This window comes from Jaculus jaculus, chromosome 8, assembly GCF_020740685.1.
Source record: "Jaculus jaculus isolate mJacJac1 chromosome 8, mJacJac1.mat.Y.cur, whole genome shotgun sequence".
NCBI classification, from domain to species: Eukaryota; Metazoa; Chordata; class Mammalia; order Rodentia; family Dipodidae; genus Jaculus; species Jaculus jaculus.
In genome coordinates this window covers 141,504,533-141,528,842 of record NC_059109.1, presented here as the reverse complement: position 1 = coordinate 141,528,842, position 24,310 = coordinate 141,504,533, and the positions used below count along the sequence as shown (strand labels likewise).

Below are 24,310 nucleotides of genomic sequence, written 5' to 3'. Positions count from 1 at the left end.
TAAGGCAATATAAGGCTTTAATTTTAGCTTGAGTTCAAAGAAATATTCTCCAACGATAAGGTTAAAGCTGTTTCGCCTAATTAATTTTTGTGTAGTCCATTCCATTTAAAAAAGTGAATCTGCTTCTGTCAAAGCCAGGTTATTATTTAAACAGTTAAGACTAATGATATTTCCTTTATAAGGTTTCAGAATATGGACAGCAGTGCATCCCAGGTGAATGTTTTCTTTTGGAGTAAGGGAAGTGCCACTTAATACTCCTGACACTTCTCCTTCCCCTCAGGTAAGTTAAAGAGACTTCCAAAGCATGGACTTTTATTCAATACCCCCCCACAAGCCCCTCAACCCTGTCTACTTCCTTGGCCCTGGAAAGGATGGCACAGCGATCTGCTTCAACCTATGAACTTCAGTGTAAAATATCTATGTACAAGACTGTTCTCTAATTCATGCCAAGGCAGCTGCCACATCTGCATGTAAATGGGCATGGCTGTCCTCAAATCCAGCTATTCATTGGCCCTGGCTGGTTGCTCCATCATGCAGTTGCAGTTGTGATGATGATGATGATGTACTTCCATATGTTCTGTGGCTGGTGAGCTATTACATGCTTAGAAAGGTGCGTGATCCGTCAGGGGCTGGTCACCACTCGTCGGGGAAGGGAGGTTATCGCTGCCATTCTCTCTGCCACCCACAACCTTAGACTACAGAAGAGAAAAGATCAAGAAAGGAAACCTAAGACACAGCACACACAGGGTAGGTCCTTAGCCCATGCTCAATTCTCTATACAGGTTTATGCAACATGAACAGTACTCAGCAAGGAAAATAAACAAATCACTGATAGGCACCAGCCTGTATGGGTCCCTATGGGAATTATTAATTCTTGAAAATCATAAAAACTATAAAGAAGGAGAACAGATTAGGGTTTGGGGTTAAAAGAGAGGAAAAAGGTGACTGTAGGGGTACAGAGTGACCCTAGTGGGTGAATACGTTGTCTGAGTGCCCTGGTTCTGAGACCTCACCCAAGTTCCACAAGAATATCATTACTAAAAAGCCAGGCATGGTGGCACATGCTTTTAATCCCAGCACTCGGGAGGCAGAGGTAGGAGGATTCACCGTGAGTTCAAGGCCACCTTAAGATTACATAGTGAATTCCAGGTCAGCCTGGGCTAGAGAAAAACCCTACCTTGAAAAAAAAAATCATCACTACAACAATGGCCTAACAGATATAAAAGACCTCTGCATGAGTTCCTGCAATAATTAAGTCAGTAATAATAAAGAGGCTGATCTGACAGGCCACACACATGCTTTCAGAGAACCCACACCAGGGTAGTTACCTTTATGGTTCCCACTCGGTCTTCAAATGACTTGAAGGTTGAAGAGTTCCTTTAAAGAGAGAAGGAACAGGTGTTGGTATGAAGAACAACTACAGTACCACTTTCCTCAACCTGAAAGGACTCAGGGATTGTCCAACTAGAGCACATACTGAAAAAATGTGACACAGTGCTAGAGAGATGGCTTAGCAGTTAAGGCACTTGCCTGCAAAGCCTGAGGATCCAGGTTCAATTCCCCAGTACCCACATAAGCCAGATGCACAAGGCGGCACATGCGTCTGGAGTTCATTTACGGTGGCTAGAGGCCCTGGTGCACCCATTTTATCTCTCTATTTCAAATAAGTAAATAAATAGTTTTAAAATGTGACAGAGGAGAGCTGTGCATGGTGGCACACGCCTTAATCCCAGCACTTGGGAGGCAGAGGTAGGAGGATCAGCATGAGTTCAAGACCACCCTGAGACTACATAGTGAATTCCTGGTCAGCATGAGCTACAGTGAGACCCTACCTCGAAAAACAATGACCAAAAAAAAAAAAAAAAAAAAAAGTGACATAGGAGCTTAGCAGTAATGTCACTTGCCTTGGAAGCCTAAGGACCCAGATCTCATTCCCCAGTACCTACCTAAGCCAGATGCACAAAGAGGCACATGCATCTGGAGTCCATTTGCTAGAGGTCCTGGTGGACTCATTCTGTATCTGCCTCTCTCTCTCTTTCCCTCTCAAATAAATAAATATAAAAAATCTTTTTAAAATGTGACAGAGCATAAATGGAGTGCAATGCCCCTGCAAAGTCCACCAGAGTCAATTCAGAGGATCTTCAAGTCAGGCCCAGATGTCACACAGGAACACTGCAAACCCTCATTATAGTGTGCATGATCCCTTTTGCATTCTCGGTGGACACCCCTTGCTGACCTGCAGTACAGCTTGGTGGTGGGGATTTGCCTTGAGTACACCAGGCTCTGGGTTCATCCTTTACATCACCAAAGAAAAAAAGAAAAAGGGCCAGGTGTGGTGGCACACACTTTTAATCCCAGCACTCAGGAGGCAGAGGTAGGAGATCGCCGTTGAGTTCGAGGCCACCCTGAGACTCCATAGTGAATTCCAGGTCAGCCTGAACCACAGTGAGACCCTACCTCAAAAAACCAAGAAAAAAAAAAAAAGGTACCGTTGGCTTTTTTGCACTATGAGTATAGGAAGCCCTAGGACTCTTCAAACATATTTTTCAGAGAAGTTGAATAAAAGGAAAATCACATCCAGGTGTGGTGGCGCACACCTTTAATCCCAGCACTCGTGAGGCAGAGGTAGGAGGATTGCCATGAGTTTAAGGCCAGCATGAGACTACACAGTGAATTCCAAGTCAGTCTGAGCTAATGTGAAACCCTACCTCAGAAAAAAGAGAAAGGAAAATCACAAACAGTTCTGAAATAACAGAGGGCAGAGAGCAACTAGATTAGCCCCCATTCTACTGGCCCTCATACAACCAGACTGTCCCTGACAGAGATGGATTCTGCTGAGGTGCTGTGCCTGGCCAAGCAGGTGAGGAACAACAGACCACAGTACAAATGTTCCTTTTGGACACTGAAACAAGAGGCCTACAGAAACCCACCTGTGAGTTTCCAGATCTATGTGTTAGCCTCTCCACCACTCCCTGATGATCCCATAGGCATCCAGGGCCAGTGTCTGATTAAGCTCAGGATAGAACTTAATGTCATAAAACAGTCACTTCTGGAGGCCTCAGAAGTCTCATTCCCATGAGTTCTTCCTCATTAATTTAGTCTTTCTGTCTTTGATGGACAGGTAGCTGATAGGGGAATAGAATCCTGGACTGAGGGGATTTACTAAGTGGGAAGTGTGACTAGTATTGTCCATCCCCACCCAGACACATTTCTGGAGCAAATGAAGTGGGCATACATTACCTCATGACCGGCATACTTATTGAGTGGCGGATGGAGTAGCTGCTGCTTGGAAGCATATTAAAAGCAAAGAAGGAAGCAAGAGTTAGCCTGTGGTACCAAACTAGCCCACATCTGTGTCAGCCTGACTCACATACAAATAATTTCTCACTGGGGGGATGAGACAGGACTCTATTCCCAGCATAGCTGGAATAGCTGCTGGCCCTCTCCACACAATAACCAGAAGGAAAACTATCCTAGGCTCTCCAGGATCCACAGAGGGTATCCATGCTGCTACTATTAGGCAACATGGTACCAATGAAGGAAAGTATTAAAACAGGGAAATGGGCTGGAGTGGTTAGTGGTTAATATGCTTGCCTGTGAAGCCTAAAAATCCATGTTCAACTTCCCAGATCCCAAGTAAGCCAGACGCACAAGGTGATGCATGTGCAAAGTCTGGAGTTTGACTACAGTGGCTGCAGACTCTGGCACATGAATTCTCTCTCTCTCCCCCTCCCTCCCTCTCTTTCTCTCCCCCTCAAACTCGCCTTCAACCATTAAAAAAAAAAAATCCAGCCTGTTGGGCTTGCCTCAAAAACATAAAATAAAATAGGGAAATGGAAGTGAGGTATGGTGGCACACACCTTTAGTCCCAGAACTTGGGAGGCAGAGGTAGGAAGGAGGATAGATGTGAGTTTGAGGTCAGCTTGGGAGTTCAGAGTGAGTGCCAAGTCAGCCCAGCTTGAGTGAGATCCTAACTAAAAAAAAAAAAAAAAAAAAAAAAATGTGGGGTGGCTCACACCTTTAATCCCAGCATTGGGAGGCTGAGGTAGGAGGATCACTGAGAGCTTGAGGCCAGCCTGAGATTACATAGTGAATTCCAGGTCAGCCTGGGCTATAGCAAGACCCTAACTCTCCAAAACCCAACACCAAAACAAACAAACAAAACAAGGTGAAACAATTTGGAGACCTAGGTCTAAGATTTTCTGGAAACATTTGGTCTACATAATCTTCATATGTCCTTACAGCAAGATGAATGATATTTTTGCAAACACACCCAAGGCAAATTAAGTAAAATTATTATTATTATTTTACATGTATGTGTTTGTGAGAGAGCGAGAACGAGAGTTGGTGCACAAGGGCCTCTAACCACTGTAATCACACTCCAGACACATGTGCCACCTTGTGGGTAGATATGATCTTGGGCACATACAGCACTTTGTGCGTCTGGTTTATGTGGATTCTGGTGAGTTTAACCTGGGTCCATAGCTTCACAGGTAAGTGCTTTAACTGCTAAGTCATCTCTCCAACCCCAAAATATTTCTTATTGTTGTTTTTTTCTGAGGTAGGTTCTTACTTTAACTCAGGCTGACTGGAACTCACTCTGTAATCCCAGGCTGGTCTCAAACTCAGCAATCCTACCTCTGCTTACCAAGTGCTGGGATAAAGGTATTTGCCACCACGGCCAGCTAAGTCATAGATCGCTTTGGGTTTATGTCTAGAACTCTCAGTGCCTACAATATGGCAATGCTATAGGTGTCAGAATGAGTATCCAAGGACAGAACATCTAAGGGCTCTCACGTAATAAACAAAACTCAGCCAGAGGGACAGGACTGCTCTCAGTAAGCAAGGCTTACATCTGAAAGGAAGGTAAGCAGAGGGGCAGGACTAGCAACATCTCCTATGTGGAAGTGCTTCTTTTCTGAAATAAACCCAAATATGGATACTTGAGACACATTTTGCTGTGTGAGGTAAAGTCACTTACTATATCCCAGTAATAGGTAGTCTAAACACACCAGAGATGAAGCACACAAAGGGGACAGACAAGTTGGGCAGGCAAGAGATGAAGTCACTGTACAAACCTTGCTTTATGAAAGCAGCAGCTGTCTGCCAAGTGCTTCCTGAGGGAAAAGGGGCTTGCACTGTATCTGATTACCCACCTATACCCAACACAGCCTCCCACTGGCCTACCACAGTCTACCCTGCCTTAATCCAGAGAAATGTCCACAGGTCATGTCAAGGGTCATCTTACCTAAAGGAATGTGAGAACGGATGAGCCCTGAAAATGGCAACAGAAGGAAAGAAGAAAGGAAGGGCATTAAGCAAAGGAGGCTAGTGCCATACAACCCAACCACACAACATCCCAGGCCTCTCTGCTCAAGCTCCAGAAAGTTAAGCAAAGGATAGCATGAAGAAAGACATTCTATAAATGTGCTGCTTCTTCTTCTTATCATTATTTTTAAATTTCAGAGAGAGAATGGGTACACCAGGGCTTCCAGCCACTGCAAATGAACTCCAGACACATGTGCCACTTTGTGAATCTGGCTTATGTGAGTTCTGGGGGAACTGAACCTAGGTTCTTTGGCTTTGCAGGCAAGTACATTAACTAATAAGCCATCTCTCCAATCCTATGAATGCCTCTTTAGTGCTTACATTGGCAGGGATAGCAGGATATGCAGCTCTATCTTGAGTCCACAAAATGCTCATACGAGAACACAGCCGGCAACTATGTGGCCCATGGCACCATACTCCTGGGCACGATCACATATAAGAGGCCATACTATCAGAGGTTAAAGGAGAGAAGACAAAAGGAGGGATAGCACTGAGGAGACATCTCAGTGGCTAAAGGTACTTAGTTGTAAAGACTGCCAGCCTGGATTCAATTTCCCAGTACCCACGTAAAGCCAGATGTACAAAGTGGCATATGATTATGGAGTTCCTTTTCAGTGACATGAGACCTTGGTATGACCATCCTCTCTCTCTCTTGAAAATGAATAAAAAAAATTTTTCATCTAAAGAAAAATCCAGGTGTGGTGGTGCACATCTTTTAATTCCAGCACGAGGGAGGCAGAGGTAGGAGGATCGCCATGAGTTTGAGGCCACCCTGAGACTACATAGTGAATTCCAGGTCAGCCTGGGCAAGAGCGAGACCCTACCTTGGGGGGGCGGGGGGAAGAGGAGGGCTAAAGACAGCAAGTGGCCTAGTGAAACATGTAAAGGGATGTGAGATGTAGCACAGTATGTATGCCACCTAGATGGGGCTCTTTAGCTGAAAGGAATACAAGTACCATAAGAGGACCTAAAACACATTGAGGGCAAGCACTTCAGCTCTAGGATGTGTCACCACAGACAGGGGACAACTTGGAAACATACATGTCCAAGGGTGGATGCTTGCCACTCATCCATAGTACAACCAGGCCACTCCCAACAAGGGTACCCACTGAAGAATGTACTCACCATTCCATATGCAGAAATAGAAGACCAACCCAAAGTCACTAAGACCATGGTGATCTTGTTATAAACCATTCACTGAGTGAAAATCAGTTTCCTTTCCTCCCTTATTACCTCAGACTCAGAGTACACCAGAAGACTCTCAGGCCAGGGTAGACCCAGGACAGGTCCATCATGGACATTCACCACCCCTAAGCTCATGCTGCTGTTAGCCTCATGAGCCTGACTTACATTCTCAATCAAAATCTAAGAGGATGCAAATAAATCATATGGAATCCTCCGGTTTCGGACAATGGAACACTCAGGACCCATAGATCGTTGTTAGAAAATTTTCAGTGCCAGGGATGGGATACCTCCAGTGAGTTGTTGGCCAGGGAGGTCGCTGATGCCCCCAAAACATTATAGGCCATTGCCGAGGCCCTTGGTTTCCCACCAGGAATAGATGGCAAGACCCTATTGCTGAAGACTCCACATACTTGGGCTTCAAGGCCACTGAGAAATCCTGCTGGAACTGAGCTGATAACCTCCACCATGTAGACCAGCTGACAGAAAGCTGGAAGAAGCCAGTCTACATGTAGTTCAATGGGAGAAAGAGATACCACCAGTGAAGATACTCAACAGTGGACACTGCAAGACTTACAATTGGCCATTCAGGCCAAATGAGCCAATGGGTGCAATAGTGGCACGTCTGTCATGGTGGAAACCAACTGCCCTCCAATTGGACTGGAGGCACGCTCCATGGGGGAGGGGGGGGCGGAGAATATAGCCCTGATACTGAAAACTTAAAACAGGGGGTGTCATGAGCCCTAGGGTGTAATATCTGCTGATGTCTGGAAAAATGTATATACTATGCTTATCAAATTGCCCAGTAAGCACTTCTCTTAATATTTTACCCTTATATTAATGCTACTCTCACTTTGAGTAGAGAATCTTCTCTTTTCAGATGGGAGTGACCTTGGGATGACTCAGAAGGTATCATAGTGCTGGAAAGAAGTGACTGGAGTACTGAGTAACATCTCAATCACACCTTCCAAGGCTCAGGGTCTAATGCGGAAGAGGTGGCAGAAAGAATGTAAGAGCCAAAGGAAGGGTAGGACTCCTTACAACGTGCTCTCTCCAGACATAAAATGGCCTGGGTATCCATAAACTCATAGTGCCTGACACTACCTACACAAGACCATCATAAGAGGAAGAAAAGATCATGACATCAAAATAAAAGAGACTGATTGAGATGGGGAGGGGGTATGATGGAGAATAAAATTTCAAAGGGGAAAGTGGGGAGAGGGAGGATATTACCAAGGGATAGTTTTTATAATCATGGAATGTTAATAAAAATTGAGAAAAAATTAAAAAAAAAAAAAAGAATCATTGAGCTCTTAGCCATTGACCTTAAACCAGGAGGCTATTGAGCTGCCAAAACCAATGTGACTCTTGGTGAGATAAGGGAGATCTATCATCACCCTGAAAGGTCAGAATTTACAACACTACTACAAAAACTAACAGAAATGCTTTCCCCAGGGGAAGAAACATCAACAAATAGGAAGCCCTTTGGGCACCGTGAATACAACTAGACAACAGGAGAGAACTAGTTCCTCTGACTTTGTCCTGGTATCCCCTGCTTGCCCTGGCTGGCCCACACATGCCAAACTAGTGAGGCTGGGCAAGAAAACAGGGTCATCCCAACAGCATACCACAGGGACCCTTGTAACTACCTGCCATGGCTCTAAGACTTCACATCACAGGGTTAGTCCTCTAAGGAGAAAATGGAAGCTTTACTCCTAGTCACAGTAGCAGTAAAGAAACAAGATCATGTCCTGTGCTTCCACAGAGACCATACAAGACCAAGCCAACCAAGATGGATCACAGCCATTACTATCAGTACCAACTGTTCCACCTTGCCTCATATCTCCAGTGAAGCTCTAAAAAGTTTAGAATCTAAACAAAGTAAAAAGAGAGTAAGAACTGGGTATGGGAACAAAAATGCCCAAAGGCAGACAGCAGTAGTCAGAGGATGCAAAGATCCAAATGCAGACTGGTCCAGGGTGTTGTGCCTATGTCCAGGGTGTTGTGCTGTATGTCTGAACCCTGGGAAGCAGGCTTCATACAGAACCTCCAGCTGCTTACCTCATGTCTCCAAGCTTCCTGCTGATGGCAGAGCCCATGGTGGACAGGGCAGCAGATGTCTTCTGTCCTGCCTGTGAGAGGGTTTCCTGGGTCTTCTTGTAGCTAGGAGGGAGACACACTGGTCAAACAACCAAAAAGCAAGGGCAGACACAACTCATCAACAAAGAAACAAAGCAGAGGGAGAACTCCAAAGGAAGAGGCAGAGAGAAGTCTGGCAGGTGGTGAGCATTCACTGAGTGGCAGAGGCATGCCTTACCTCCTCTGCCTCCAGGGACCTCTATAGTTCAGTTCAGTCTTATAATTCAGCTTTGTCTAAGTCTAACCTGAGACTTAGCCCACTCTTTTCTATTCTCAGAGCACCTCTAACTGCTTAGAAAATGCACAATCTGCCCACTACAGAGAAAACACGCCACACAGAGGCACTGGGTCTGGCTACATACCTGGGCAGGTAATGCTGAAGCATCAGAGTAAAGTCCTCAGCTCCCTTGACCAGGTCAATTCAAACTCAAATAATCCCTTTTCTCTTCCCACATAAGACAATCTTCTGAGTGGAGAAAACAGAAGCTCATCTGCACCCATGTGGCATGTCCTCAATGTAGGCTAGCACCTGTAAAGATGCTTATTCAGACTGAGGAGTCTTATGACTTCTGGTACTACCTGTGCAATGTCCTTCAGGAACATGGGACCATCCCATTCTCAGGTCCCACAAGAATGTAGCCTTGGCTACAATGAAGACCACCAGTCCCATCCCTCCCATTCTCCTCTTTGTCCACTCACATATACCAAGACATATGTCCCATAAGCTCAACACCAGCATGATGAGTGCAGGAATGGAGGAATACAATGGGACCCATGTTAAGAGCCAACACCTAAGATTGTTAGCCTTTGTATAGCTGCCACCACAAACATAACACATGGCAGCCCCCAACATGACAAAGCCCATAACCAATCCTGAATTCAAAGCCTTTGGGACATAGCTTCTCAATGAATGGAAACTTTATTTATTTATTTACTTTTGAGGTAGTCTCACTCTAGTCCAGGCTGACCTGGAATTCACTATGTAGTCTCAGGGTGGCCTTGAACTCATGGCATTCCTTCTACCTCTGCCTCCCGAGTGCTGGGATGAAAGGCGTGCGCCACCATGCCCGGCTTGTTTTTTAGCTGGGAAACCTGAAGCTGAGTCAAAGACAGATGTGGGGGGCTGGAGAGATGGCTAAGCACTTAAGGCATTTGCCTGCAAAGCTGAATGACCTGGGTTTGATTCCCCAGTACCCACATAAAGCCAGATGTACAAAGTTGCCTATCATCTAGAGTTTGTTTGCAGCAGCTAGAGGCTCTGGTGTGCCCATTCTTTTTCTTTCTCACTCTCTCTACTTGCAAATAAATAATTTTCTTTTCATTTTTACTTATTTATTTTGTTTTTTAGCTCAGGCTGACCTGGAATTCATTATGTAGTCTCAGGGTAGCCTTGAACTCACAGCAATCCTCCTACCTCTGCCTCCCAAGTAAGGCGTGTGCCACCAGGCCTTTTTTTTTCCTCATATTTTATTTATTTACTTGAGAGAAAAAGGGGCAGATAGAGAATGGGCACACCACTGCAAACAAACTCAACACATGCACCACCTTGTGCTTACATGGGTACTGGGGAATCGAACCTGGGTCCTCAGGATTCTCAGGCAAGTGTCTTAACTGCTAAGCCATCTCTCCAGGCCTTGGCCATCCTTCTTTTTTTTTTTTTTTTTTTTTTTTTTACAGGCAGAGAGAGACAGAGAGAGAGAATGAGCGTGCCAGGGCCTCCATCCACTGCAAGGGAACTCCAGATGTGTGCGCCCCCTTGTGCATCTGGCTAATGTGAGTCCTGGGGAACTGAGCCTCGAACAGGGGTCCTTAGGCTGCACAGGCAAGTGTTTAACCACTAAGCCATCTCTCCAGCCCATTGGCCATCCTTCTTGAGTTACCTCTTAGAAAAGCCCATGACAGTAAGTGAGATCTAATAGATGTGCTTTTTTTCTCTTCCCTCAGTCTTCCTTTTTTTTTTTTTTTTTTTTTTTGGTTTTTTGAGGTAGGGTCTCACTCTAGCTCAGACTGACCTGGATTCACTATGTAGTCTCAGGGTCTCCTCAAACTCTCAGTGATCCTCCTACTTCTGCCTCCCAAGTGCTGGGATTAAAGGCATGCGCCACCACACCCAACTCTTCAATTTTGGTTTTTCAAGGTAGGGTTTCACTCTAGCCTAGGCTGACCTGGAATTTACTATGTAGTCTCAGGGTAGCTTCAAACTCACAGCAATCCTCCTACCTCTGCCTCCCAAGTGCTGGGATTAAAGGCATGCACCACCACACCTAGCTCTTCTATTTTCGTTTTTCAAGGTAGGGTTTCACTCTAGCCTAGGCTGACCTGGAATTTACTATGTAGTCTCAGGGTGGCCTCAAACTCACAGCAATCCTCCTACCTCTGCCTCCCAAGTACTGGGATTAAAGGTGTGTACCACCATGCCCAGCTCTGAGTCTTCCTTTTGAGGTTGCCCTTACTCTCTCTTGGGCTGACCACAGGAACGTAGCTTCCTGGCCATGACAACTATTCCAGTAAGACTCATCCCAGGGCCATGTTGTTCTTGAGCTGCAACACTGGAAGCAGGGAGTTCTCTGCCACCTTATGCTGGCTGGCACATTAGTAGTACTGCCACCTGTGGCCAAAAGAACTCAGAGTGAACCAACTAGCAACTACAATTTATATGATCCATGCTCAACATCAGGCTTCTAGCTGCAGCTGCCTGTAAAAGGAATACAAGGCTTCATGACCCACAGAACATGGCTGCTCCCACATATAGAGAAGTCCCTAGCTGAGAAAGCAAGGCCCTCACAGCATCTTAGCTGACTAAGTACGGCACAACTTCTCAGGGCTAGGCCCACAGGGATAGTCACTCACTCCTACTGACTATTTCAGTCCTCTGGGATGCTACTGGCTAAAAGGAATCCACAACCATGTCAGTCAGGAAGGTCAGGAAGCTTGTGCCCATGGGACTTTGCCTGTAAAATCCCCACAAAGTCAAGTCCTCCATACAGTCTACCTCCTGAAGTCTAATCCAAGACAGGTAACAACCAGACAGAGGACACAGAGCTGGTAGCATCTTTAGTTGTATCTCTAGTCTCCTGGGCTGTCAGTACAAAAACGCTTGCAGCTCAGAAGTATTATGATAGCTCTTCCCCAAAGTTGGGATAAGGCTCCAGAAAAAAGACCTTTGCCAGAGGAAGCACTTGGAAAGGTATGTCCCACCAGCCATACTTCCACACAAAACCATAGGTTTCTCTCAAGGGGGTCAGAATTGCAAATGTCCTCAACTCTTTTATTTGAGATATTATCCCAGAAGCTTTATGTCAGATGATTTCCCACACAATATCATAGATTTTTCAAAGATTTTCAGACTGAATCTGCACTGTGAGCTTGTCCAGGGGCTGAGCAGCACAAAAAACATATACTTTCCCTACCTAGGGCATATCAGCTTTCAGCAAAATCACTGTCTAGTGCAGTTCTGAAGGCAATGCCCAATGCTCATGGGATACCTAAGGCAAAAGTACACATTTCAGTAAAGTACACATTCAACCAAAAGTTTCCTGTACCTGCCTCCCATATGACACCAAACCCTAAGGGCTCACATGTATAGGAACCAAAGATGGTCCCATAAGCACTGTTTCTTTGTTTTTTGGGGGGCGGGGGTTGGAGGTAGAGTCTTACTCCAGCCCAGGGTGACCTACATTCATTATGTAGTCTCAGGCTAGCCTCAACCTCACAGCTATCCTCCTCTTCCTAAATGCTGGAATTAAAGGCATGTGCCACCACACCCACTCCCCAGGCACTTTTGAGACAAACTTAGCATTTCTTTGGGCCTAGGACCTTCTATCTATGTTTTATGTTAACTATGACAGTATGTCTTACTAAATAAGAGACTACTCAAACCAGGTGTGGTGGCGTAAACCTTTAATCCCAGCACCAGGGAGGCACAGGAGTTTGAGGCCACCCTGAGACTACATAATGAAATCCAAGTCAGCCTGAGCTAGAGTGAGACCTTACCTTGAAACCCTCCCGCCCCCCCAAAAAGAGACTACTTAAATATTACCTTATCCAGTTCAAAGGCATTATAGTCAGATTGAAACAAAGATAAATGATACACTGTTACCTAACTTAAAGATCTCAAAATAGGGCTGGAGAGATGGCTTAGCGGTTAAGCGCTTGCCTGTGAAGCCTAAGGACCCCGGTTCGAGGCTCGGTTCCCCAGGTCCCACGTTAGCCAGATGCTGTCGCTCTCAAATAAATAAATAAAAATTTAAAAATAGCCTAGCATGACAGTACATACCTTTAATCCCAGCACTCAGGAGGCAGTAGGAGGAGGATTGCCATGAGTTCAAGGCCAGCCTGAGACTACATAGTGAATTCCAGGTCAGCCTGAGCTACAGCAAGAACCTATCTCAACCCCCCCCCAAAAAAAAAAATCTCAAAACAGAACTACAATTGACAGGCATACACCAATACCCATGAATAATTTCTGCTCTCATGTGGTTGACAATGACACATCCCCAGAACACAGGACTGTATGAGCCTACCAGCATGGATGGCTCCTCACCCCATTAATCCCTTAAACCTCAATAGCTACAGCTGAATCTGTGGGTGGATACAATACAAACATACAAACAAGAATCAAGGGGTGGGAAGATGACTCAGTGATGAAAGGTACTTGCTCCACAAGTCTGCTGGCTAAAGTTCATATTCCCAGCATCCACATAAACAAGCCTGAACTCATCTGTAATCCCAAATGTTCCTACAGCAAAAGGAGCTGGAGCGAGGAAAATCTTGAAGCTCAGGGCCAGCAAGTCTAGCCTTTCCAGAGGCAAAAAAAATGTGACACCCTAGCCAGTCAGGGTAGCACATGCCTTTAATCCCCGCACTCAAGAGGCAGAGATAGGCTCGCCATGAGTTCAAGGACACCCTGAGACTACATAGTTAATTTCAGGTCAGCCTGGGCTAGAGTGGGACCCTACCTCAAAAAGCCAAAAACAAAAACAAAAAAAAATTAGAGACCCTGTCTCAAACAAAGGTACAAGAGGCCCAACACCCTGATATCCACGGACCTCCACATGGACACCATAACACACATGCTCATACATGCGCACACAAATAGTAGTTTTCTAAAAATAGAAAAAGGGGATGGAGAGGTAGCTTAGTAGTTAAGGCATATGCCTGCCTACAGACCCAGGTTCGATTCTCCAGATCCCACATAAGCCAGATGCACATGGTGGCACATGCATCTGGAGTTTGTTTGCAGTGGCTGGAGGCCCTGGCATGCCCATTCTCTCTCTCTCTCTCAAATAAATAAATAAAATAGATAAATAAAATGTTTAAAACTGTATCATTAAAAAAAAGATTTTAAAAATAGAAAAAGGGGAAAACAATTCAGAGACAGGCTTGGTGGTACACACCTTTAATCCCAACACCTGGGAGGCTGAGGTACAAGAATAGCCATGAGTTCAAGGCCAGCCTAAGCTACTGAGTTAGTCCCAAGTCAGCCCAGGCTGAAGTGAGACCCTGCTTCAAAACAAGCAAACAAGCAAAATCAAAGCTGTATTAACTACTTTGATCTTTGCCAAAAGGCAAGCAGCATTAATACTCAGAAACTGCCTGCCTACCTCAGGGACCTCCCATCCATAATGGTGATTGAATTGATCTCTTTCAGCTATTGTATACTCTGTTCTGTATGAGCTTAAAGCATACTTTTATTTGTACTTTGGAGAAGAAAGCAAAACAGCAAGCACCAAAAAGGTTAGTTCAAAGGATAAACAGTGAGGGAGGGCACTGACAGGATGGACACTCACAGGTCAGACTGGGTCACTTTCTCATTCCATTCTCCAAGTTTCTCAGAAGTTTTCACATAGCTAAAAACAGAAAGTCTATAGTGAATATTTAGAATGATTTCAACTCAGGCTTCAGGTTGCAGGTGAGACTCCAAGAAAGACAAAACCACCACCTGGAAGGTCTGTTCTGTAGTCTACTAAAGATAGCTGAGGACCTCCACCAAACCTGTATAGGCCCTGACAGGACAAAGCTGACCATGCCCTTTCCCATAATACCTCAGAAGCATATGGTCTTTTGAGAAGGCTCCCAGGAAGGCCCAGCCCATCACCCCCAAATGCTATGATTGTTACCTTCTGGGACTCAAAGCCTACAACACCCTAAGGTCTGTGCAAGTGAGGTTTAAGAGAGTTTATCAGAGGGAAAATGTAGCCATAAGCATGGCAAAAGGCAATATAGCCCAAATTTTAAGAGTTGCATCACATGTAGGTCAGAGGTCCTGTGCTGTAACCATGTTACACTCATAAGTACTGGTGTTAACTTCTGCAGACACAGAAAAGTCACTCTGAGGACCTTATTGGTGCTCTGACCAATCTGAGCCTTGAAACATGTTTTCTTCTTGTCATTTCTGCTTGGACAACCATCTAGTGTCAGCTAGTATATCCACCCACCTTTCCAAACTCCATTCATAGCTCCATGCTCTCACACAGGCACAATCCCTAAATTAATGCCTAGAGTTAACCTGTTCTTAGCAGACTCACTCAATCCCCTTGCTATAAGGCATCTCATCTCCAAGGATCACACACTCCATCTACAAAAATAAGCAGACCCCTCTTGTCCACTTTTTTTAGCCAATAGGGATATCCCCACCATGGGGCTGGTACCTACGCAGTAGAGACCTGCACATCATGCCAACTTCTAGACAGGTTCTGCTTCAGCTCTCCTAAGGTAGAGAGGCCCAACCTCCTTTTCAGTTCTCCACAGTGTCTCTCCTTGGCTGCCAGTACCTGACGAAGAGTGACAATTTCTTCTTCCACCTGTAAAAGATACAGCTGAGGGATAGAGAGATAGCTCAGCAGTTAAGGTGCTTGCCTGCAAAGCCTAATAACCTGGGCTTGATTCCCCAGTGGCCCACATAAAGCCAGATACCCAAAGTGACACATGCATCTGGAATTCATCTGCAATGGCTAGAAGCTCTGGCATGCTCATTTATATTCTCTTTTTGGAAATAAATTAAAAGAAAAAAAAATTTTGAGGTAGTTTCACTCTAGTCCAGGCTGACCTGGAATTCATTATGTACTCTCAGGGTGGCCTTGAACTCACAGTGATCCTCATACTTCTGCCTCCTGATAATTTTTTTTTTTAATTTGGGCTGCTGGGCATGGTGGCACATGCCTTTAATCCCAGCACTCAGAAGGCAGAGGTAGAAAGATTGCTGTGAATTTAAAGCCATCCTAAGACTACATAGTAAATTCCAGGTCAGCCTGAGCTAGAGGAAGACCCTACCTTGAAAAAACAAAAACAGAAACAAAATAATAATAATAATTGGGACTGGAGAGATGGCTTAGTGATTAAGGCACTTGCCAGCAAAGCCAAAGGACCCAGGCTTGATTCCCCAGTATCCATGTAAAACCAGATGCACAGGTGGTATATGTGCGTGGAGTTCCTTTGCAGTGGCTAGAGTCCCTGGTGTGTCCATTCTGTGTCTCTCTAATAAATAAATAAAAATATTTTTTTTTCAGGTACATAGTGAGTTCTTAAATATTTATTGGACCACATGATCTTCCTTATAATAAATAACATTTTAAAAAAATATTCAGGCATGGTGGTCCATGCCTTTAATCCCAGCACTTGGGAAGCAGAGGTATAAATTCAAGGACAGCCTGGGCTAGAGCCAGAGCAAGACCCTAACTCAAAAAACCAGGAGGAAAAAAAAAGTGTTGAGGGCATGGTAATGCATGTCTTTAATCCTAGCACTTAGCAGGCAGAGGGAGGAGGATGGCTATGGGTTTGAGGCCAGCCTGAACTAGAATGAGACCCCACCTCAAAAAAACAACAACAAAAAATTAAGTGGTATTTCCAACAGATAGCAAGTTCAGAGGCATCACTGAAATCTCCTCATGAAACACATAAAGGGATGTGATCAGGTCCTGCCTGCTCTGCTAGATGACTCAGATCTACTTCCTGGAGTCATGCATATACAAAGAGATAGCCTGTATTTACTGGGTAGAAGGAGCAGGTGGATTACATACCCCATCAATTCCTCCTAAGCATAAGGAGTGTTCCCCTCACTGACCCAAGAGGACCCTGACTCATGGTCACCCCAAAATAGACAGCAAAGCTGCAGCACCTTGACAAGCTCAGCTTGAAGCTCTTCCTCTTCCACCTCTGTCAGACCTTCCACAGCAGAAGTCCGGGAGGGAACACCTGGGTCAACAGGGACATCAGTCATGAAATCAGACAGCATACCTTTGTTAGGAGAATTCAGGTTGATATCTGCCAAAAACAAAATGACATCAGAAAGGGTCAAATAAGCTATTACTCCACCTAGGAAATAAGCAAAGGTAGAAGGACAGGTGGCTAAGAGAGACCAAAACCACCTTCTCTCTAAAGGCCTATGAAGACAGTCTGGGCACTGGATGGAGGGCAGCTACCTTTGGCACCTAAGACACAAATTCAATACTACCTTGTTACAAAGTCATAAGAAATTCTTGCCCAAGAGACTAAATCCCAACTCTAGTTTCTCCTATGAGAATAGTATCTTCTGCAGCAGGAAATTTGCTTAAAAGGAAGCAGTGCAGGCAAGAGGGATGGCTTAGTGGTTAAGGTGCTTGCCTGCAAAGCCAAAGGGTTTGATTCCCCAGAATCCATGTAAGCCAGATGCACAAGGTGCCACATGTGTCTGGAGTTCATTAGCATCAGCTGAAGGCCCTGGCATGCCCATTCTCTATCTGCCTCTCTCTCTCTCTTAAATAAATAATAAAAGGTAGGAGGATCACTGTGAACTCAAGGTCACCCTGAAACTACACAGTGAATTCCAGGTCAGCCTCAGCTAGTGAGACCTTACCTTGAAAAATTAAAAAACAGAAAAAAGGGAAAAAAAAACTATCCAAGAGTGGGGTAGACAGAGTATGGGCATGCAGGGCTTCCTGCCACTGCAAAAACAACTCCAGATGCATTTGACACTTACTGCATCTGATTTTACATGGGTACTAGGCTTTGTAAGCAATTGCAAGTAAGTGCCTTTAACCACTCTCTCTCCAGCCCTCATTTAGTATTCTTATACAATCAGCACTGAAAACATCTTACATGTGCCTATGTGTGCATTTTACTAGAAAATGAACCTAGAGTCTCACATATGCTAGGCAAGTGCTCTACCACAAAGCTACATTTTTAATTTTCAGACAGTGTTTCACCGAATTGCCTTGAATTTGCCATTTTTTCTTTTCCTCCCCCCCCCCCTTCAAGGTAGGGTCTCACTCTAGCCCAAGATGACCTGGAATTCACTCTGTACTTCTAGGCTGGCCTTGAACTCACAGTGATACTCCTATCTCTGCCTCCCCAGTGCTGGGATTAAAGGCATGTACCACATGCCTGGCTGATTTTCATCTTGCTTCAGCCTCCAAAGTAGCTGTGATTACCCATCTGCACCACTAGGTCCAGTCAATATTCTCTTCTTAACTAATGCTTTTCATGAATAAACAGGTTTATGATGATGTTTGGTATGTTCAAAAATAAATTACAGAAAAAAAGAATAAATTATAAGTGACTGGAGGCCCTGGAGTACCCACACTGTCTCTCTTCTATCTCTCTCTGCTTGCAAATAAATAAATGTTTTGTTTTTTAAAAAAGAATATCCTGATGGGAGCATGACCGATACAACATATTCATGCAATAAAGTTAAAAAAAAAAAAAAAGTAGCTATCAGCCAGGCATGGTGGTGGTGCATGCCTTTAATCCCAACACTCCGGAGGCAAGAGGCAGGAGGATTACTATGAGTTCTAGGCAAACCTGAGACTATATAATGAATTCCAAGTCAGCCTGGGCTAGAGTGAGACCCTACCTCAAAAGAAAAAAAAAAAGAGAGAGAAAAGAAAAAGAAAAAAGATTGCCAATCTTTGTTCTCGCTTCAGAAGCACATACACTAAAAATGGAACAATATAGCGAAGATTAGCATGGCCCCTGTGCAAGGATGACACACAAATACCCAAAGCGTTCCTTAAAAAAAGTAGCTGTCTGCATCTTATTCCCATCATGTCCATACTGCAGAGTTTTGTGTTTTCTTGACATACATAGCATGCACACGCACGCACACACATACACACACACAATTTGTTTTGTTCTTTTGAGGTAGGGTCTCATTCTAGCCCAGACTGGCCTGAAATTTACTAAGTACTCTCATGGTGGCCTTCAATTCATAGCGATCCTCCTACCTCTGCCTCCTGAGTGCAGGGACTAAAAAGGCATATACCACCTTTTCTTTTTTTCTTTTTCTTTTCTTTTTTCTTTCTCTATCCCAGGTTGACCTAAAACTCACTCTGTTACCCTAGGCTGGCCTCAAACTCATAGCAATCCTACCTCAGCCTCCTGAGTGCTGGGATTAAAGGTGTTCACCACCACATGAGCAGAGAGAAGAGAGAGAAAAAATGGGTGTGCCAGGGCTTCTTGCCACTGCAAAAAAAAAAAAAAAAAAAAAAATTTAAGCCACTTGTGTAGGCCACAATGGTACCACACTGCCTGTATTTGCTGCATACAGAACTCATAAAAAATAAATAAATAAATAAAAGCCACTTGTGGGGCTGGAGAGATAACTTAGCGGTTAAGCACTTGCCTATGAAGCCTAAGAACCGCAGTTCAAGGCTCGATTCTCTAGGACCCACGTTAGCCAGATGCACAAGGGTGCGCACGCGTCTGGAGTTCGTTTGCAGTGGCTGGAGGCCCTGGCTCGCCCATTCTCTCTCTTTGCCTCTGTCTTTCTCTGTCGCTCTCATAAATAAATAAAAATAAAAGGGGAAAGTGGGGGGGGGGAATTACCATGGGATATTTTTTATAATCATGGAAAACATTAATAAAAATAAATAAAGAAAGAAAGAAAAAATTTTTAAAGCCACTTCTACATCTGGCCTTTTAGGTGGGTACTAGGGAATTGAACTGGGGCCAACAGGCTTTACAAGCAATCACCTTTAACCACTGAGCTATTTCCCAGCCCCTCTCCCTCCACCTCTATCTACACACATACAAACTTTTTTTTTCTCCCCCCACAAGGTAAGGTCTCACTCTAGTTCTGTAGTCCCAGGTTGGCCTTAAATTCACAGCAATCCTCCTGCATCTAAGTCTTGAGTGTTGGGATGAAAGTCAATGTGTGCCACCATGCCTAGCCCACATTTATTTTTTTTGGAGAGAGAGAGAATTGTCATGCCAGGGACTCAGCCACTGCTATTGAACTCTAGAGACTTATGCCACCTAGTGCACATGTGTAAATTTGAGCTTGCATCATCTTTGTACATGATTTACAAGGGATCTGAAGAGATCAAACATAGGTCTTTAGGGTTTACAGGCAAGCACCTTAGCCACTAAGCAATCTCTCCAGCCCTCATACATATATTTTTAATCAAATGATTCTGATTTTTTGTTAACTCTCTTCCTTTGCGGGGGGGGGGGGGGAAGGGGGGGGAAATTCCAGGTAGGGTCTCACTCTAGTCCAGACTAACCTGGCTATGTAGTCTCATGGTGGCCTTGAACTCATGGCGACCTTCCTACCTCTGCCTCCCAACTGCTGGGATTAGGGCTTTTTAAATATATATATATATATTACTTATTTATTTGAGAGAGAGAGAATGGGTACGCCAGAGCCTCCAGCCACTGCAAAAAAAACTCCAGACATATGCACCTCCTTAAGCTTAAATGGGTCCTGGGGAATTGAACTGGGGTCCTTTGGTTTGCAGGCAAATGCCTTAACTGCTAAGCCATCTCTCCAGCCCTAGGGCTCTCGTTTTTAAGCGGTTATTTTATTTATATTATTTGTGTGTAAGCCTATCAGGTGCTAAAATTGTTGGCATGTGCCACTATGTCCAGCCTAACTCTAATTTTTTTTTAAACATTTCACTTAAAAGCCAGATGCTACAGCACATGCCTTTAGTTCCAGACTCAAGAGACTAAGGTAGGAGGGTCACATATAGAGGGTTTTTTTTTTTTTTTTTTTTTTTTTTTTGGTTTTTCGAGATAGGGTCTCACTCTGGTACAGGCTGACCTGGAATTCACTATAGAGTCTCAGGGTGGCCTTGAACTCACGGCGATCCTCCTACCTCTGCCTCCCAAGTGCTGGGATTGAAGACATGCGCCACCATGCCCAGCAAAATTTATTTATTTGTGCATATGTGTATGGGCATTCCAAGGTCTCCAGACACTTGTGCCATGTCTTGCATCAAGCTATTCATGGGTGGTATGTTGGGGGATGGGGATTGAGCCCAAGCTGTCAAGCTTTGCAAGCAAGTACCTTCAACTGCTAAGAAATTTCCCCCAGCCCTGATTTTTTTTTTTTTTTTTTTTTTGGTTTTTCGAGGTAGGGTCTCACTCTAGCCCAGGCTGACCTGGAATTCACTATAGAGTCTCAGGGTGGCCTCGAACTCTCGGTGATCCTCCTACCTCTGCCTCCCAAGTGCTGGGATTAAAGGCGTGCGCCACCACGCCCGGCAAATATAGAGATTTTTAAGGCACTTACTGACATTTGGAGTAGATTCAACACCGTGCATACAAATGAAGTCATGTAGGTTGATTTCAGTTAAAAATCAGGGCTGCCAGGCATGGTGGCCAACACCTTTAATCCCAGCACTCAGGAGGCAGAGGTAGGAGGATCGCCGTGAGTTCAAGGCCACCCTGAGACTCTATAGTGAATTCCAGGTCAGCCTGTACCAGAGTGAGACCCTATCTCGAAAAAAAAAAAACAAAAAAAAAAAACCTCTATATTTGTCTTCCTGTGTTAAAAAAGCAATAGTAGCTGGGTGTGGTATTGTAGCCTTTAATCCCAGCACTCAGGAGGCAGAGGTAGGAGGATCACCAAGAGTTCGAGGACAGCCTGAGACTACATAGTGAATTCCAGGTTAGCCTGAGCTAGAGTGAGACCCTACCTTGAAAAGCCAAAAAGAAAAAAGAAAAAAAAAAAAAAAAAAAAAAAAACCAGAGGCTGAAGATAACTTAGCTGTAAAGCCAAAGGACCCAAGTACCTTGGGTACCAGGTACCTCTGCAGTACCCAAGTAAAGTCAAATGCACAAGGTGGCACATACGTCTGGAGTTCATTTGCAGTGGCTAGAGGCCCTGGTACACCCATTTCTCCTTATCTGCCTCTTTCTCTCTCTAATAAATAAATAGGTTGGAGAGATGGTTTAGTGATTAAGATGCTTGCCTGGGGATGGAAAGATGGTTTAGTGGTTAAGCGCTTGCCTGTGAAGCCTAAGGACCCTGGTTTGAGGCTCTACTCCCCGGGACCCACATAAGCTAGGTGCACAAGGTGGAGCATGCATCTCGAGTTCGTCTGCAGTGGCTGGAGGCCCTGGTGTGCCCATTCTATCTGCCTCTTTCTCTCTCTGTTGCTGTCAAATAAAAAAAAAAAATTAAAAAAAAAAAAAGATGCTTGCCTGTGAAGCCTAATGACTCAGGTTCGATTCCCCAGCACCCACGTAAACCAGATGCACAAGGGGGCACATGTGTTTGGAGTTTTTACAGTGGCCTGATGCCCTGGCATGTTCATTCTCTCTCTGTCTCCCTCTTATTTTCTCTCTCAAAATGGATTTTTTTTAAGTTTAAAAATTAACTAATTAATTTAACATGCTTTAAAAAAAGAAGAAAATGAAAAGGCAAGGCTGGGCATGGTGGCATACACCTTTAATCACAGCACTCAGGAGGCAGAGGTAGGAAGATGGCTATGAGTTCAAGGCCACCATGACACTATATAGTGAATTCCATCCAAGTCAGCCTGGGCTAGAGTGAGACCCTACCTCAAAAGTGAAATGAAACAAAAAAATAGAAGAAAAGCAGGTTTAGAATAGTGTATGGTGCCAGCACATGCTCAGTGTCTTTTTTTCTTTTTATTGTGGTGCCGACACATACTAGACAAGGGCTCTACCACTGAGTCACATCCCTAGCCTTGTTATTCCAGTGAACAGAATCTATTGCCTTGCGATGCTTACTTGACTTAAAGATACAAGTTAAGGGCTGGAGTGATGGCTTAGAGGTTAAGCGCTTGCCTGTGAAGCCTCAGGACCTCGGTTCGAGGCTCAATTCCCCAGGACCCACGTTTGCCAGATGCACAAGGGGGCGCATGAGTCTGGAGTTCGTCTGCAGTGGCTGGAGGCCCTGGCGTGCCCATTCTCTCTCTCTATCTGCCTCTTTCTGTCTGTCGCTCTTAAATAAATAAATAAGCAAAAAAATTTAAAAAAAAAAAAGATACAAGTAAGGCAGGCATGGTGGAACACACCTTTAATCCCAGCACTTGGGAGGCAGAGGTGGGAGGATTGCTATGAGTTCAAGGCCACCCTGAGACTACACAGTGAAATCCAGGTTAGCCTGGGCCAGTGTGAGGCCCTACCTCGAAAAACCAAAGAAAGAAAGAAAGATGCAAGTAAGCTCTGGGCTGCCTGACCTTTCCTGATCCTTCAGCTTCTGAATAGACCAGAGGACTGCCATTTGGTCAAAGGATGCTTTTGAAACTCAGCAGGACTTAAATGAGATGAGAAATCAGGGTTTGGAATAACCAAGGTGCTTGCCCAAAGTCAGCCACAGTACACTGTGGTGCTGGCTTTCCTGTGGTTCTGTGGGAGCTGAAAGTCATGCTTTCTTTTGCTTCGCAAAATATATAGGAGCACCGAGAAGCATAAGCCAGGCTGCTAACCACATTCAAAAATGGGCTGGTTATGTGGCTCAGTTGGAGGACTGCTTGCATGAAGCCCTGGGTTCCACCCAGGCATAGGTGGTGCCTGCCTGTAATCCCAGTGCTTGGGGAGGAGTTCATGATCATCCTTAGCTACATAGCCAATTTGAGGCCAGCCTGGGTCACTGAAGATCCTATATAAAACAAAGTTATAATAAAAATCAGTCCACCTTTAAAAAAAAAAAAAAGATGCAAGTAAAATAGTAAAAAGCATCCTAGATTCAAATAAGCTGGTAACTTTAAGGTAGAAAAATCTTGACTGTATCAGAACCCAGAAATTCTAATGCTCAGTTAATATAGTAATGCAGGCCAAACTGTAGGTAAACTTCCTGAACTTACCCAGTGTATCTATGTCACTGCAGGAACCCAGCGTCCCCACTCTAGAACCCTCAGAATGGAGGACAAATTTGCACTATCTTCTCAGGATTTTAATCTCCTGGACCTACGTCACACCCTTCTGTGGCCACCTCGCACTGGTCCCGCGTGTCTGTTCTGGGGAATTGGGTGTGCCCCTGACTCATTCCATCTTACTCCCATGAGGCAACTCCCAAGTGGATTAGGCTACACAGTGTTGCCACCCAAGGGACGCTGCACTCAACGTGAAGACTGCACCTCTTTCATGGTAGGAAGCCGTCCACAACGCTTGAGCTCAGCTCCGAGAAAAATGGACTGTGATGAGGAGCGTGACGCACACCACAACCATTGGAGCCTCGAGGTCAAGAGTGCACGGCCTGGGCAGGAAGAGGCTGGGGGACCAAGGGGCCGAGACGCGACTCCCGCGAAGGCTGGAAGACAGGGCCCATCGGCGGCCAAGGCGCCGGGCTCAGCGGGTACCTTGGCCGGCGGAGTCCATGTTCCGGCGGCGGAAGGGCCGCAACTGGCGTCGTTACCGGAACCGCAGGCACCACGGGAGACCAGCTCGCAGCCCTGGGAGTCGCCACTGGCGCACACGCGAAACGCAGACCCGC

At 45.0% G+C, this 24,310-nt stretch overlaps 1 protein-coding gene and 1 non-coding gene across 7 annotated transcripts; one reads left to right on the top strand and one right to left on the bottom strand.

Annotated features, from left to right (window-relative positions):
* On the bottom strand, positions 1–24,310 carry Tpd52l2 (TPD52 like 2). 6 transcript variants are annotated; one of them, XM_045157238.1, is made up of 9 exons: positions 24,177–24,310; positions 16,766–16,911; positions 15,304–15,452; positions 14,439–14,498; positions 8,572–8,673; positions 5,249–5,275; positions 3,241–3,285; positions 1,329–1,377; positions 1–695 (listed from the first exon to the last, which is right to left on the bottom strand). In XM_045157238.1, the coding sequence occupies exons 1-9, from the start codon at positions 24,193–24,195 to the stop codon at positions 603–605; spliced, it is 690 nt and encodes a 229-aa protein (XP_045013173.1). In that variant the 5' UTR covers positions 24,196–24,310; the 3' UTR covers positions 1–602. The 6 variants fall into 6 exon arrangements, with proteins under 6 accessions (XP_045013173.1, XP_045013174.1, XP_045013176.1 ...); XM_045157239.1 differs by having other exon boundaries at positions 3,241–3,282; XM_045157241.1 differs by having other exon boundaries at positions 16,766–16,842.
* LOC123463131 lies at positions 18,536–18,642 on the top strand. The gene has a single exon (XR_006638740.1). It is a non-coding gene; the product is annotated as a U6 spliceosomal RNA (small nuclear RNA).